The sequence below is a fragment of the Phyllostomus hastatus genome, unplaced genomic scaffold (assembly GCF_019186645.2).
Source record: "Phyllostomus hastatus isolate PE091 unplaced genomic scaffold, TTU_PhHast_1.1 phas_contig_29, whole genome shotgun sequence".
Classification (NCBI taxonomy): Eukaryota; Metazoa; Chordata; class Mammalia; order Chiroptera; family Phyllostomidae; genus Phyllostomus; species Phyllostomus hastatus.
Genome location: NW_025333835.1, coordinates 45,870,393 through 45,885,844, shown reverse-complemented (window position 1 = coordinate 45,885,844; position 15,452 = coordinate 45,870,393). Strand labels below are relative to the sequence as shown.

Genomic DNA, 15,452 nt, shown 5'->3' with positions numbered 1-15,452 from the left:
GTTAATACTACAGTTTACAGAATTTTAAAAACAATTCATGAATTAAACAGTTTGTGCTAACTTTACAATAATGATTAAAAAATGCCAAAAATTCCTTTCACCTAATATATTACAATTCTGAATTACACAGAATTATTTTACCTTTAATATGAGCTGTTTCAGAAAAAGTAGCATAAATGCCCGCAGTGATATAATTTCTTTTTGTGATGGCCGGGGACCATCTAGAATAAAACAAAACACAAAGAGGAATAGTGCTCATAGGTCAAATAGTCATAGGATATTTTGTGAGGATTATATGGCTCAACATATGTAAAGAAATTAGAACAGTGCCCGGTCCATTTAATTGTAAACACTCAGTAAATGTTACATGCAATTACTACTGTCATAGATCATACAGTGTGAAGAGCAGGTTGCAGGGAAATACATAGACATGGATATGTTATGTGTATGCATATAGTATGAATTCATATTTTACAAAATGAAATATAAATAAATTTATCTTACAAACATGAATTTGAATGACAAAACAAATCACATGTGAGAAAATACTATTTATGTAAAATATGGAAGCGAAACAATTATTTAGGGACATACGTAAGTAGCAAAGGCGTCAGGCACAGTAAAAAATAAAACGCACTCAAGCAAAGTGACAGCACCACAGACACAGCACTGAGGACAGGGTTACAGCAGTGGCTGGACACGGGGGGCGATGTGCATGCTTCCACAGGCTTCCAGTAACGCTCTGTTCCTTATGTGTAGCATAACTGGTGAGATTCATTTTATACCACTGCATGCGTAATACACCACTTAATATAACCACTTTGTGTTCAGGATATATTCAAAACACTTAAAACTCCTAAACTGTGAACCCCCAACGCACATGCATGAGCAGAAAGAGGCAGAAGCGCGCGCACGCACGCACACACACACACACACACACACGCGTGTACTGAGATCCTTGTCACCGAGGGTGCCCACAAGCACCGATGCCACAGAGGAGTAAGCACAATGAGCACACTTAACACCCAGATCCTGGCTGTAAAATCCACATCCGCCCAGACAATCCCAGGCCTTGAAAAAACAGGTGATTCAAGGAGTGGGATAAAGAAGGAAAGCATATGGAGAACCAAGGACGTCTTGTGCCAGAAAGCAAGAAGCACTAAAAAGTCAGGAGTTGTGAACACTGGTTATGAAAACACCAGTACCCATGTGCAGGGGCTCCTACCGGCCAAATCTGAGACAAACTGACATAAAAATAAATAAAGAGACAACTCAAAGGATAGCCTCTGGGCTACATCAAACCAATTTTTTTAAGTTTCATGAACCAAACCACTCATTTGCATACTATCTGTAGTTCTTTAGGACTTGGGGCCTGGGGTTTTTCAGCAACGATGGCAGACGTAACTATCTGCAACAGAGACCTTGAGGCCCTGGGCCTAAGACATTCCCTCTGACCCTCCCCAGGGAAAGCCTACCAACAGCTGACTTAACACACTAAGTAAAACAGAAACCCATGAAATCTACACCAATATTAAAAATGAACAAATGAATGGAGGAGAAAAATGAGTTATTTCCATAGTAGAATTTAAAGTAATAAATGTTAGAAAATATCACTGCTTAGCAGCATTCACAGTAAAAATCATTTCTGACAAGAGTTACTGATGAATCAGTAATGGAAATTTCTTTAAAAATTAAAAAATTCAAGTTTTTTTAAAAAGGAAAATTGTTTTTTTTAATTAAAAAATTAATTTTTTAAAAACAAGGTATTTACATATCTCAATGTATTTTTCCCAACAAACACCTATTATTACAGAAGAGAAAGTAGTGACTTTACAATTAAGAAACTAATAAAATAGAAACAGACCCACGGACACAGAACAGACTGGCAGCTGTCAGAGGGAGGCGTTGCAGGACTGGGTGAGAAAGGTGAGGGGACTAAGAACACAACTCAGAGACACAGACAATGTTATGGTGATTATCAGAGGGGAAGGCAGTGGGGGAGGCAGAAGAAGGTAAAGGGGGGACAGACAGTGATGGAAGGAGACCTGACTCTGGGTGGTGAACACACAAGACACTACAGAGATGATGTGTCATAGGACTGTACCCCTGAAACCTATATAAATTGGTTAATTTTATTAACCAATGCCACCCCAGTAAATTCAATTAAAAATTTAAAAAAAATCCCTGGTAGACACCATCTTAATCAAATGATCATAATTAATATCAGTAGTAAGACAGCTCAACATCATGTGCCTCCTGCATGATACGTGAGAAAGAATGGTACAACTTCTGTGTGATTCTTTCCCAAAATGAAAGGCCTGAACCTTCATGAGCAGATATCAAAGAGATCCTAATTAAAGGACATTCTAAAGAGTAACTTGCCTGTATTCTTCTAAAAAGTCAAGGAAATAGTAAAACAACTATGCCAAATTAAAGAATATTAAAATAGCAAGGCAACTAACAACAATAAAAGATCCTCAACTGGAAATCAGGGAAAATGACTGTTTTTCCCCAGAAGGGATATTATTGATATACTTGATGAAATTTCAAAGGGGTCTTGGATTAGATGACAGTGTAGTGTTAATGTCAGTTACCTGATTTTATGATTGTGTCTCAGAAAATGACCTTATGTTTTAAAAAATAAACAGCAGGGTATATAGGGATAATAGGGCATCACATATACAATTTATTCTCAAGGATTCAGAAAAATGTGCATATGTATAGGTACATGTATGTTTACATAAAAGTAGAAAGTGACAAAGTCTATGTGGTAAAATATAAAATACTAGGAAATAGGATAGAAGGGTATAAGAAATTACTTGTACAATTCTTACAAATTTTCTCTAAGTTAGAAATTAATTTTTGGAAGTATAAATATGTATAAATATATGATTTACCTAAAATAAAAAGAAAAAAAGCTATCTGAGGTAGTATTTAAGAACAGGGGCTCTGAGTCACATAAACATGATTCAAATTTTAGTTCAGTCACTTTTTTTTCCAATCTGCAAAATGGGAGTGATATTACCAAAATAGTTATATTTAGGTATAACCCTACATGTATATGTATGTCTATGTATATGTAATTATATTCCATAAATGATTAAACAAAAGTAACATGTACAACAGAATGCTTAGCATAGATTCTAACTCATAATGAGCAGTCAGTAAATTTTAGGCATTAAGTTCAAAAGCAATAAACAAAGCCATAAATGACAGAATAGTACATGTGAGTGCAAATAACACAATTTTAAAGTCCCATCAATAAAAGACAGTCAAGTAAGCAAATGAATATTAAAGTAGTGAAATGCTACTTTCCCCTATCAAAAAGATTTTACGCAACAGTCATCTGAATGCCACCGTGAGTATGCCGGGAAGAGCACTCTAACACACTACCGGTGGAACTGTGCACTGGTACCGTATTTCCGGAAAAAACTGACAATGTTTACCACAAGACCCCTTCCTAGTAACTCTAAACAAATCAAAGATGGAAGTAAATGATTATATATAATGAAACTGATCACTGACTTATTTGTAAATTTGATTATTCATTGAATCAAAACTTCAGAAATATGTAAATTGTACATCCTCTTGGAACACTATGTAGAGTTAAGGAAAAAAAACACGAAAATATCAAGGCAGTCCCAATTCTGTAAGAGTTTAAATATTTCACATATTTATGCAATGAGAAACAGTGGAAGAACACACAACAAACTGGTAACAGGTAATTCCTGAGGTTTGGGTTAGAAACAATTTTTTTCTTTTATATTATTTTATTTTCTATGATGAGCATGTATTTTTATATAATTAGGAAAACTGGCAATACATTTTAAACCACATAATGCCATGAAAAATTAGCTTCTACTATATACAGAACAAAGGGTGAAGTATGGGAAACAAATTTAAAAAAAGGTAACAACTTCAAAATGTTGAAACGGCCCTGGCTGGCATAGCTCCGTGGAATGAGTGCGGGCTGCGAACCAAAGTGTCGCAGGTTCGATTCCCAGTCAGGGCACATGCCTGGGTTGCAGGCCATGACCCCCAGCAACCGCACATTGATGTTTCTCTCTCTCTCTATCTCCCTCCCTTCCCTCTCTAAAAATAAATAAGTAAAATCTTAAAAAAAAAGTTGAAACAACTGTAGCAGAACTCACAAGTCGTGACCAATATCCTTCATCTGTTTTTAATACATGAATATATCTTCCTGAATCACAAGATATAGGCTAAAAGGCAGAATATTACTTAATTTACCTGTCTTTATTCCAAAAATAATTTAATACTGCAAAGCTAAACACTTCTTTACCACAAAGAATTCTCACAATCCCAGTGTACTACACCTAGGCAAGGCCGCCGCCCAGTGATGCTCTCATAACCACTTGCGCGTCTCCAGGACCGCAGACGGCACTCTCAGGACTCAGAGCAGCCCCAGCACAGGGGCACCACAGGGAAGCAGTGCACTCACCGAGCCCCTTGGGGGCGATGCCGCTGCTGTCGGCAGGATTGATGACCCAGTAGTAGTACTTCAGCGTGTGCATCAGCTGTAGCACTGTTCCCACTCTGCGTATGGTGGTGTAGATGGTGGCAGTTCCAATAAACTCAGCAGACAAGTAAGTGTACAGAGAAAGCTGAACCTAATACAAAATGTTAACAGAGCATTAAAATGAATTTAAAAGGTTTCAAGTGTTTCTATTATACATTACACATTCTACTCTAACTTAAATAAAAATTAGTGAAGGCCAAGAAAGTACATATAGTATGAGGTTAAAATAACTATTATCAACTATTATTTATATTAAAAATATTCTGCAATGAACACATTCTAACATTTATTTTAATAAAGGTATTTTATTAGCTACTAACCACGAAATAAATTTACATAATTCAGTAATTTCATTGAAAGTATCTGGAAGGATGATCAAATTGTTTAAAAAGTCCAAAGCCCTTAGGCCCAGCACATTTCAGCAGCTCAAAGGAACAGACGTAACGTCGGACAGCTACACTGGATTTGCAAAACTACAAAATGTTGTTGTATACCTTAAAAATTCACATTATTTCAAAATTTCTTAACCCACTGCCACAATATCAGAACCTAACCATGGAAATAGAGAAATGACTAGTCAAACACCTTGTTGAAGTAGTGATCAAACTTCAGGTTTGAGATTAGCACTATAAGGAACATGATAAACTATAATAAAAGTCAGAACTTAAACATTATTTAAACAAAGTTATGTGAAAGGTTTGAAAATTGCAGAAGGAAGCTCAAATTCAAGAAAAATGTCCCTCATTATTAATTTCCACTAGACTGTGTAACAGCGCTAAATTCAGGCATGGGAAATACTAAGTTTTGTTGATATCTAGAGAAAATATATGTATACATTTATTTTAAAACAAAAACATTTACATGTCATGATATAGATTCCACACGTACAACACAAGCCATTCTTCAGCCACCATGATCACAGCCGCCGCGAGCACAGTGCACAACCGGTTACTCCCCCTTTTCTTAGTCTGTGAACGATTATTAGCACACCGATTCTCTTCCTTGGAAAAGTGCGAATCCCATCTAATTAATGACTTCAGAATTCAGTCACTACATCAAGCTTAACTTTAACTATAATTTCATTTATTTTAGTATTCCCACATTTAATACTTTGATTTCTGGACCTGCTTAACACACAGCTTCACATTGACTATGAAAGAAGCTGAAAACCCCTTATGTTCTCTACTGGACCGTTCAGACCCAGGAACTACTTGTGTGACGCCGACCACAACACAGTAAGCGCACGCGCGTGCTCACCTTCGCCGGGGTGTGTATCCAGATGGCCGGGTTGAACAAAATGTGGTCGCAGAGCTGCTTCAGCAAAGGGGCCCCGTGGGCCAGCCCGTCCAGGTACTTGGCGAAGGACAGAAACTGCTCCAGCACGGCTCGAGTTATGTGCACACGGGAGGACTGGGGGGAGAGAGACATTCCTGCTCACTAGGCAAAGACCCAAGAGAAGTCTGCTGACTTAACAGACACACAAATTAATCGTTCTTATGCAACCCCTAGTTCTTTAAATATAAAATAAAAAAACTTTTTACTTCCTTTGATATTCAATTTAGATTTAGACAGTTCAAATTTTAAGATACTTCTCTGAATGACAGTTTGTTATACGAAGCTCTTTACTGCAAAGACATATCTGTTTCAAAAGTGCCTCCTGTAACTCAAGCTACAAAATAATGATACAAGTAATAAAACAGTTTTATCCCATTTTGGTACAAACTGATGAAGAAAAAAAGACCTCAGACAAGGTTAAAATGAATTAAAATTAATGTCATGATCACACACACACACACACACACACACCAAAAAAAAAGACAAAAGGACAGAGAAGAGCTTCTGCTCCGAACCACAGGCAAAACACACGGACCCTGCCCCTCCACGGGTGCCTCCCTTCACAAAGTTCCAATCGGGCGCACGTGGGCAGATGCAGCGCATCTTGCTTACTTTGCATAAACTTTGTTGACCTATCCACACCATACAGAAAAGCAGGTCTTGCTTCTTGAAAACACTGTCCTCCTCCAGCGTTCCAGACCCTGGGATCCTCCTCAGGGTCTACTTCTGGACACAGGCAGTCGCTGCAGACGACCCAGCCGGGGTCTGCCGTGAAAAGCCTCCCTGAGACATCACCAGCTTCGTGGACCGGGCCTCTGCGCCAAGCGCTCCCACCAGCTCCCACCAGCACACAGCTCGCTGTCTCTGCGCCCGGTACTCCCACCAATTTTCAACTGCCATCACTACTACGGACCCTACCGCTAACGTGTTCAGATAAATGATTTTCCAAAATTCAAACCAAAGCTTGAAGCCCCCAGTGAGCAGCAGAGCAGCCACGAGCCATTCGTGGCTGCCGAGCCCTTGAAATGGTGTGGTCCCAAGTGACAGATGCTGTGTGTACACCCTGATTTTGAAGGTTCAGAATGAGAAAGATAATGCACAATACCTATTACTCTTTTTCTTACCGAGTATGTGTTGAAGTGGTAATATTTTATATATACCAGGTTAAATAAAATATAGTATTAAAATTAGTTTCACCAGTTATATTTTACAGGAAAATTTTTAACAGCTATGAAGCTTTTGTTTTAAAAGGACAATGCCTCCCTGGTAATAATTTCTATAAAAAATGTTATACAAGAAAAAGTGTTCATTCAAGCTAATAATTTGAAGTGAAATGTCAAAAAATCTATCTTCCTCCACAAATCTCCTCCCCTTCCTCACCCGGCGCTCCTGTCTGCAGTCCTGCAGGCTTCCCCAGGGTGAAGAGCCACCTACCCCTCCACCCTCCGGCACCAGCCACATGGCGCCTTGACCTCCACCACCCACGGACTCAAGTCCACCTACGGGCCTGTGATCATAAGGTATAAGGCTCCCTCCACTCCTCCCGCGCACGACGAGGACAGCTCAGGCCGGACTCCGGCACGCCGCCCGCCCATGAGCCTCTGCACGAGGCACAGACGCCAAGGCTCACGATGACGCCTCGAAGGAGTCGGCCGCCGTGTGCAAGCGAGGGAAGGAGACAGTAGGGAGCAGTGAAGACTGCTCCAGGTGTCCAGCGGAAATGAAATTCAAAACTAAACACACTTCATTGAGCCAAACAAAAATTTCTCTGGCCCAATTTCACTAACACCGATTTGTTTCACTTGCTTTCTCTGTCACGCTCCCTCAATGTGCAAAACCCTACATCCATTTTCTCTACCATAAAAGTAGAATGCGATACTTTACACTTAGCCATTCAGAAAAAATATGTGTTGAATATTTACTATTTTCTAGGCACTCTCCTCAGCACTTTGGAAAAAATAGTGAACAAAATTTAAAAAACAAAAAGCCCTGCCCTTACAGAACTTTCGCTCTAAGGGAAGAGGCAGCGAGGCATGCAAGGAATGAACACGAAGGTGAGTCTGCAGCAGGGCGGCTGACTGTAAGGGCGTGAGCAAGGCGTGGCTGGGACGGCCGCAGCAGGGCAGTGCCTTCACCGGAAGGCGCTGCTGCGAAGGTGGCCTCTCGCTGGTCGGAAGCACGGTGACGCCAGTGCGACTTTGCGTCTGTGGGCTCGTGTGTCTGACAACACTCGGCGGGCGGTCTGCAGACGAGCAGCGGCCCTCCACAGCCCAGCACAAGCCCCAGAGCGCAGCTCTGCATGAAGGTTTTTAAGAAGACAGAGAAACGGTCCAAACAAACAGCTGAGTTACGAAAGGGGTGGGCGAGAGAACAGATAAATGTCTGCGTGGGAACAAAACAGCAAAGACTGGGCACTCATTTTAAAGAAACTTTAGTGAAAATATTAGTGGACTTTTAATTCTAAAATATCATTCATGGATAGAGGAATAACATTAGATAAGAAATCACGGGTTATTTAAAGCTTCAGCCACCCCTTCACTAATTTCCCATAGCTTACCTTATATTCTTTTTATTCAGTAATAATAGTTCCCAGAACATTCATGTTTTGGTAAAATAAAAAAAAACAAAATACCTTACAAGTTTTTCATGGAACAGTCTAAATGTGATGACTTAAGGAAGCTTCTCATCAGGCCACCCTCCTTGATAACAAACTAACAGCATCTCCAACAAGGAGATGAAGCTCCACAGTTAGCCACTAACTTGTTCCTTGTTGACAATAAACTAGAAGTAGAATCTTTATTCTCTATACTACTCACCTGGTCACTTTTAAAAAAACAGTGTAAGTATTCATCTGAGAAGGCCAACAAGCACAGTCTTTGTAGGTAATCAAACAAGCATGCAAGTGCATTTCATTTATTGCAGTCAACAAATACCTATGGAGTCAAGCACTCTTCTGGGGCTGCAGATACAGCAGTGAGGTGAGAAAAAAGATACTGTCCCTGCTCTCAGGAATCTGAGGCCTCCATTCTAGTGAAGGGAGGCAGGAATAAACAGCCCTTTAAAACGCCAGAAGGGCGCCGCACAGCATCGCAGGGCAGGCGGCCGTGGGGCGGGTGCTGCTGTGCTGAGAGCCGGCGGGAGGCCGTCTCCGAGAAGGGGCTGGGCGTGGTGGGTTTGCTCACGGGGGGCTCCAGGGACAGAGCGGTCAGAGTGGTGGGGAAAGAGTGCACCAGTCCTGAGAGGGGCACGCGGCCACCATTTGAGCTTTGACAAGAAAGGCAAGAAGGCCTTTCTGTGCCCCGGTGTGGCTGCAGAAGAGAAGGCAGGAGAGAACGGCGAAGAGCTGACATCAGAGTCAGAGTCCTGGCTTCACTGGAGAGAGGCCGAGGCAGTAACAGGCAGAGCACCGCAGGGGCACCCGCCAGAGCGCACGTGAGAAAGGCACGGTGGGCGCCCGGTGGCGGCCGGTGGCCCCGGGCCCCAGGTGCTGTCATTGCGCATGGGAAGCAGAGTGGTGGTGAGTATGAGAAAGTCGCTGGTTCTGAGCGTGTTCCGAGAGGAAGCAATAAAATGTGCTGAGAGTATGAATTTACTCTGTGCAAAAGGAGAGTCAGAAAGGACTGATGTTGAATGGTGATGATACTATTAACTAAGAGACTGAACAAGAAAAGGTTAGAGAGAAAAATACAAAGTAGCAATCTGGATAATGTAGGATGTATGAAACTTCAAAGACACCCAACTAGAGCTCAATATGAGGGTCTAGGAGTCAAAGGAACGTCTGTGGTTGGAGATAAACACTCAAGAATACCTGCTATCTACAGAATAATGAAAGCTGGGTAATGGTAAACTCAACTAAACTGTAAACAAAAAGTAAAAAGGCACCCAGGATTCAGCACTGAGACAGAAGGGAAGGAAGCAGAAGAAAAGAAACAAAACCCAACTGAAGAAAGAGTTTCCCAGAAGGAACAGCACGCTGAAATGCTGGGAGAAGGTCAGACGAGATGCGGGCTCCCAGGACTCAACAGGCATCCCAGGGGCGAGGGGCGCAGCAGCCTGGCTGGAGTGGGCAGGGACGGATTCCAGGATACAAGAATGGCTTCACGTTGAAAACCAGTGTAATTCACTAACTAATACAAAATGTAGAATCATCCTAACTACTGTATCTCAAATAATACAGAAAAAGCACTGGGTAAAATTCAACACCTGTCACAATAAAGTGGACTTAGGAAGCGTGGAGCAGTTTGGATTAAAAGTCTACCCCACATGATCTGCAGCGCACGTCTCCCTTAGCAGACCATCGGCGGATCTTTGCCCATGGAATCTGAAGACAGGGCACCCGCCGTCACGGCTTCCGTTTGACACTAAGACCCTGAGCGTCTCAGAGCAATGGGAGGAGACATGGAAAGACTAAGTACTAGAAAGAAAAAAACTGTCATTCTCAGACACATGATTTTTAACAGAAAATATTTTGAAAAATCTACAAATTACTAGATTTAAGAAAGGAATAGCAAGATCAGTACGTAAAATATCAAAATAAATACCAATTATATTTCTACGTACCAATGACATAAAAAATTAAATTTATAAAACCTCAAATATCTAGGGAAACAACAGCAAAAAAAGGTTTTCTACACAGAAAAGTTCCAGAGACCCAAATACACAGAATGGTTTACTAAGTGCATGAATTGAAAGATTCAATATAAAATGTCAATATAATACAATACAAATCCCAGGGCTGTTCTTGGAGAAAACCAGAAAGCTGATGTGCATGTCACGCAGAGACCCAAGAACAGCCAGGGCGGCCTGGAAGGAGGGCACGGCCAGACAGCGCACTGCGGCGTTTCAGAACAGGGCGGGGCCGCCTCAAAGACAGGGGGAAGAAAACACAACAGATGAGACTCTGGAAACGGTTCCACGTGGTAGCACAGTTATACAGAGAGAGAAAAAAAATAAATTTTGACCTTTATACCTCATGTCATACACAAAATTCAATTGGTGTCGAAATATAAATCTAAATGTGAAAAGTAAAACACAATTTTGAGTCTCATGGCTTTGGCATACATAAGAATCCAAAATAGTCTAACCATACAAGAAAACGAAAACATGACCTGTATTAAAATTAAGGGCTTTTTTTTCATTAAAAAACATCATTAAGAGAATGACAAGGCAAGCCACAGAGGAAAAGACATTTGTAATACATGTCCAAGAAAGAATTCATATCGAGATACACCTAAGTTCCACAAAAGAATAGGAAAACATCAGACAATCCAAATGTAAAAGAGCAAACACTACAGGTTTTAATGAAAGAAGATAACCAAAAAGACAATAAATCTATGAAAATGCTCAACTTAGTTTATCATCAGGGAAATGCAAATGCTTACACAGTGCAATCCACCAAATGAAAGATGAGCGCTTCCCATCGTGTATCTAATACAGAATTAATGTACAGAGTAAGAAACCCCTACAACCCAGTAATAAAAAGAAAATAACTCCAATCATTTAAAATTGGCCAAAGTTCTAAATAGACAATTTTTCAAAAAATATACAAATAGGCAACATGCACATGAAAAGATGCTCATAACAGTAGACATCATATAAATGCAAATAAAAAGTCATATGCCATTTCACACCCACTAGGATGGTTAGAATAAGAAAGACAAGCAGTAGCAAGTGTCAGCAAAGACGTGCATGTAAAATGTTAGAGCTACTTTGGAAAACAGCCTGGCAGGTTCTTAAATGATTAAGCAAAAAGGAACAAGAAGACCCAGCAAATCAGTTCTTAGGTATCTATCCAAGAGAAATAAGAACCTACGTCTGCACATAAACTTGCACGTGACCACTCACAGCAGCCGTACTCACAGTAGCAACACGCATGTCCGCTGAAAGATGGACCGAAAAGCAGGAGTGGTAAACACAAACAATGGGCTGTCGTTCGGTCACTGAGAAGGAACGGAGCTCGGACATACGCTACACGAATGAACCCAGTAAACACTGCGCCAGTGAAACAGGCTGGCTACCAAAGGACAACTAGTGCATGAAGCCACCGACGTGCGGCCTCTGGAGCACACGAGATCGCAGAGACCAAAGGGGACTGCCGTCTGCCCAGGAGGGCAGGTCTCGGGGGGGGCAGGGAGAGCTGGCAAAGGACATAAGCACTTCACACGAGAAACAACACATGTCCGGCAAGCAGATGTAACAACATATCCAATCTTACTCAGACATCTAAAAAATGCAAATTAATGCCACAATAAGAAAATATTTATACCCACTAAACTGACAGAATAATAGCAAGGACATTCACTGATCTTGAGAAAGGACGAACTGAGTAAGTCCATTTATTGGATTTGAAGTCCTTTCATAGTATTTTGAATTTCGAGCTAAGTTTTAAGTGTAAAAAAGGCTCACTTCAGAATTCTGCTGATGGCCCATCAGCGCACAGAGAGCCAGCACTCTGAAGGGAGCTGTGAGCGTGAGCAAGTCACGCGCAGCCACGCAGTTAAGGCATTTTGCACAGCATGCAATTCTACACCAGTTTTCTAAGCAATTCTTAATACTCTGGACATGCGAAAAGTTTCCTATGATTAAAAAACAATTAGTAAGAAACTTATAACTTTGAGTAAAAGCAGATAAAATAATTGTTTCAATTTTCACTCAGAATTTCCTTATTATAGAAAGTCTAACACCCAATTTAGTTCAATGTCTACACTTATTGCTAGGTGAATATAAAAATGTTTGTGAATTATCCCAAAATAGAATCTGTACAGTCAATGGAAAGGGAAACTATAGAAAAGTAGAATTTGTGACTGCTACAAATTTTGTTTATTTGCTACACAATAAAACCACCATTCGGATCACTTACCTTTTCAAGTAAGTAGCCAATGACTAAAAAGCCTTTTCCACCCAGCATCTGTTCTTGCATGGCTACTGAACTTTTAAGTAGTTCAACCAGGAATGCCAAAAGAGTAGCACTGCGTGTAAAGTACAGATAATTTTATTATGTAATCATCAAATGTTCAATTTCAGCATTTTATTATTCCAAAAGATAAAAACCACATCCAAATCTAATCTCTATTTTGCTGGCAACTATTATACCTTATACTATACAATATATGTTTACTCACAAGCATGAGGAAAACTAGTTTTATCTATTTAAAAGTATCATATATCAATATATTACTATGTGGATTTTTTTATATTCCAAGGCAAAACATCTAAGATTACTTACACACGTAAATACTCCCTGCTTCAAGTAAACCTAACATCATAAACACACCCACGAATGTGTCGCTTCATCATAATAAAGACTACCATGTTATTTCTTGGAAGAACACGCTATCTAAGAGAATTTTAAATATGTACACAAGATTGCGTCAGAAGAACACACCAATTTTTTTAATAAACTTTTCATTTAGACCTATTTTTCAGAAACCACTTTTTTTTTAAATATCCAGAGAAATATGCAACATGTTACTTATGTCCATGTATGCCCTCAGGAACAATTCATGAGAGCAGAGAAAATAAATGATTGATGTAATGTTAAAATGAAAAGTGACAGTAACACAGTGACACAAAAGCAGAAACACAGAGAAGCACACAAAGGTATGTGCCAGACAAAAATAAAACACCTGACAGGGCGACTGCATGAAGGAAGAAACAAAGAAAACTGAACGACTGCACTGAATCAAGCTTTGATAACACTGTACTTCACGAAGTGACACAGAACAATTTTCAACCAGCAGCACTGCTACATGGTAGCATTCTTAATTATACCCTTACCATAGCTTATAACAATAAATAACTATAAGCCAGACTTTACCAGCAATTAAAATAATATCTATTTACAGTGCTTTACAAGATACCCTAAATTGCCTATTTATATTCACAAGATTGGGTAAAACCTGAAATTTCTAAATATACTTTAATATACACGTATTCATTCTTACAAGAAATGAAGAAAATTTGCTAATGAGAAAAACTTTAAAATTATTAAGCCCCCAAAATAATCTAAAATTACTCTAGTTCTTCTGGTTTCAATAAAAATGGTAACACATTTCTCTGACAATGTGGCTATTCTTGTTCTAATCAGAAATAGTCTTATAAAAATAATTAGCAGCCAAATTATCATTGTCATAAAAATCAATGGTTTAATAGATTACATTTCAGCTAGAAAAAATAAATACTGTATCTGGAAATAAAGTACTCATTATAGGAAATTAAAATTCGATTACATTATCTGGCCCTATTATCTTCAAACCACAAAAACAAGTAGAAACAAGTATTACAAATCAATGATATTCTTCTACTTTGTCCTAAAAATCACAGGCAGACATTTATAGGAAAAGCACAAATACCAAGGAATTCCTTGGGATTTTTTAAATGGTTTCTATAAAAAAGAAAAGCTATTTAAAGCAATCTAATCCATTTTAAATGAATTGTATCAATAGTCAAAGCCATGTCACAAATAATTGTTTAAATACTATTATACATCATACTTCTGCCTAAATGTTTGAAGAGAATAAAGACAACTACTATATAGAGCTTACACACTTTCCTGATCTGAATGGAATTTTGACCTACACTTGAGTCAGTAATTTGGGAAGAAAGAAGACTTGGATTCCTAAACATCAGTACTGCCAAAAAGTCTACAAAAGCATCACTATGGTCCCTATGGTCCATGAAAAATTCAAAAAGTGTTACAATCACCCTCCTCTGTAGAGCCACATGAAATTACAAGGATGCCATAGATTTTTTTTTTTTTTTTGGCAGAAAGACAACTCCTTCTCAAACACCTAATGAATTAGCTCAGACTTCTAAACACAGTGGAGTTTCATTACAAATCAGAAATATTAATTTTATCATTCCAAAATCTTAACACATGACTATGCTACCCATATAATTATTAATTTCACTTCAATTTTAACTGTGACAATTGAAAAGTCAAATTCATTCACTAACAAAGGTATTATTAATTTATACCTAAAACCCAATGCAACAGTAATACCATATCTTTTTAAAATCTTTAAAATAGGTATGTTTGACATGGTAGACGTAATAGTGAATAGATGGCTATCTTCGAAGAAGTACATTTTCAAACATAATTTAACAAACTTACCAGTAACTAAAATGCATCGGATTGCTGCAGGGCTCACAATATACTTGCAAAATTCTGTGCACTGCCATACAAAATTTCTCTCCATTCTTGCCTATTTCCAACTCCCCTAGATACAAAGGCAAATATAAAGGATACTTCAGCCCATTCCTATATCTCCTACATACCACTTTCTGTCTAGACACATCAGTTATTCTGCAGAGGATCTAACTATAGAGGATAAATCAAAAGCAAGTATCTGTGTCAGCCAAAACTAGCATACACAACATAATACATGCTCTTGAAAAGTATAGCAATACCTAGAAACAAACATTCACAGGAATGTTTACTTGACAGAACGTGTGCTGATTTTTCACTCAGCGAAGTAAGATTGCTAAACTTTTCAATAGACATTGTAACATATGTTCCATAAGTAGCAATTCTGCTTCAGAAACAGTTATGGGTTTTTAATTCTGTCTCCTCTTGAGGAAA

General features: G+C 39.1%; 1 protein-coding gene across 5 annotated transcripts in view; it reads right to left on the bottom strand.

The window, feature by feature from the left end:
- Positions 1–15,452, bottom strand: part of NBEA (neurobeachin) — a 446,461-nt gene that overhangs the window by 360,378 nt on the left and 70,631 nt on the right. For 4 of the 5 annotated variants that reach the window (XM_045839137.1, XM_045839139.1, XM_045839138.1 and 1 more), the window contains 4 exons: positions 12,732–12,840; positions 5,795–5,947; positions 4,460–4,628; positions 142–221 (listed from right to left, as the gene is read on the bottom strand). In XM_045839137.1, coding sequence (XP_045695093.1) covers positions 142–221; positions 4,460–4,628; positions 5,795–5,947; positions 12,732–12,840 — 511 coding nt within the window. Of the gene's footprint in view, positions 1–141; positions 222–4,459; positions 4,629–5,794; positions 5,948–12,731; positions 12,841–14,984; positions 15,086–15,452 lie in introns of those variants that run through there. The other variant, XM_045839141.1, reaches the window with a different exon arrangement.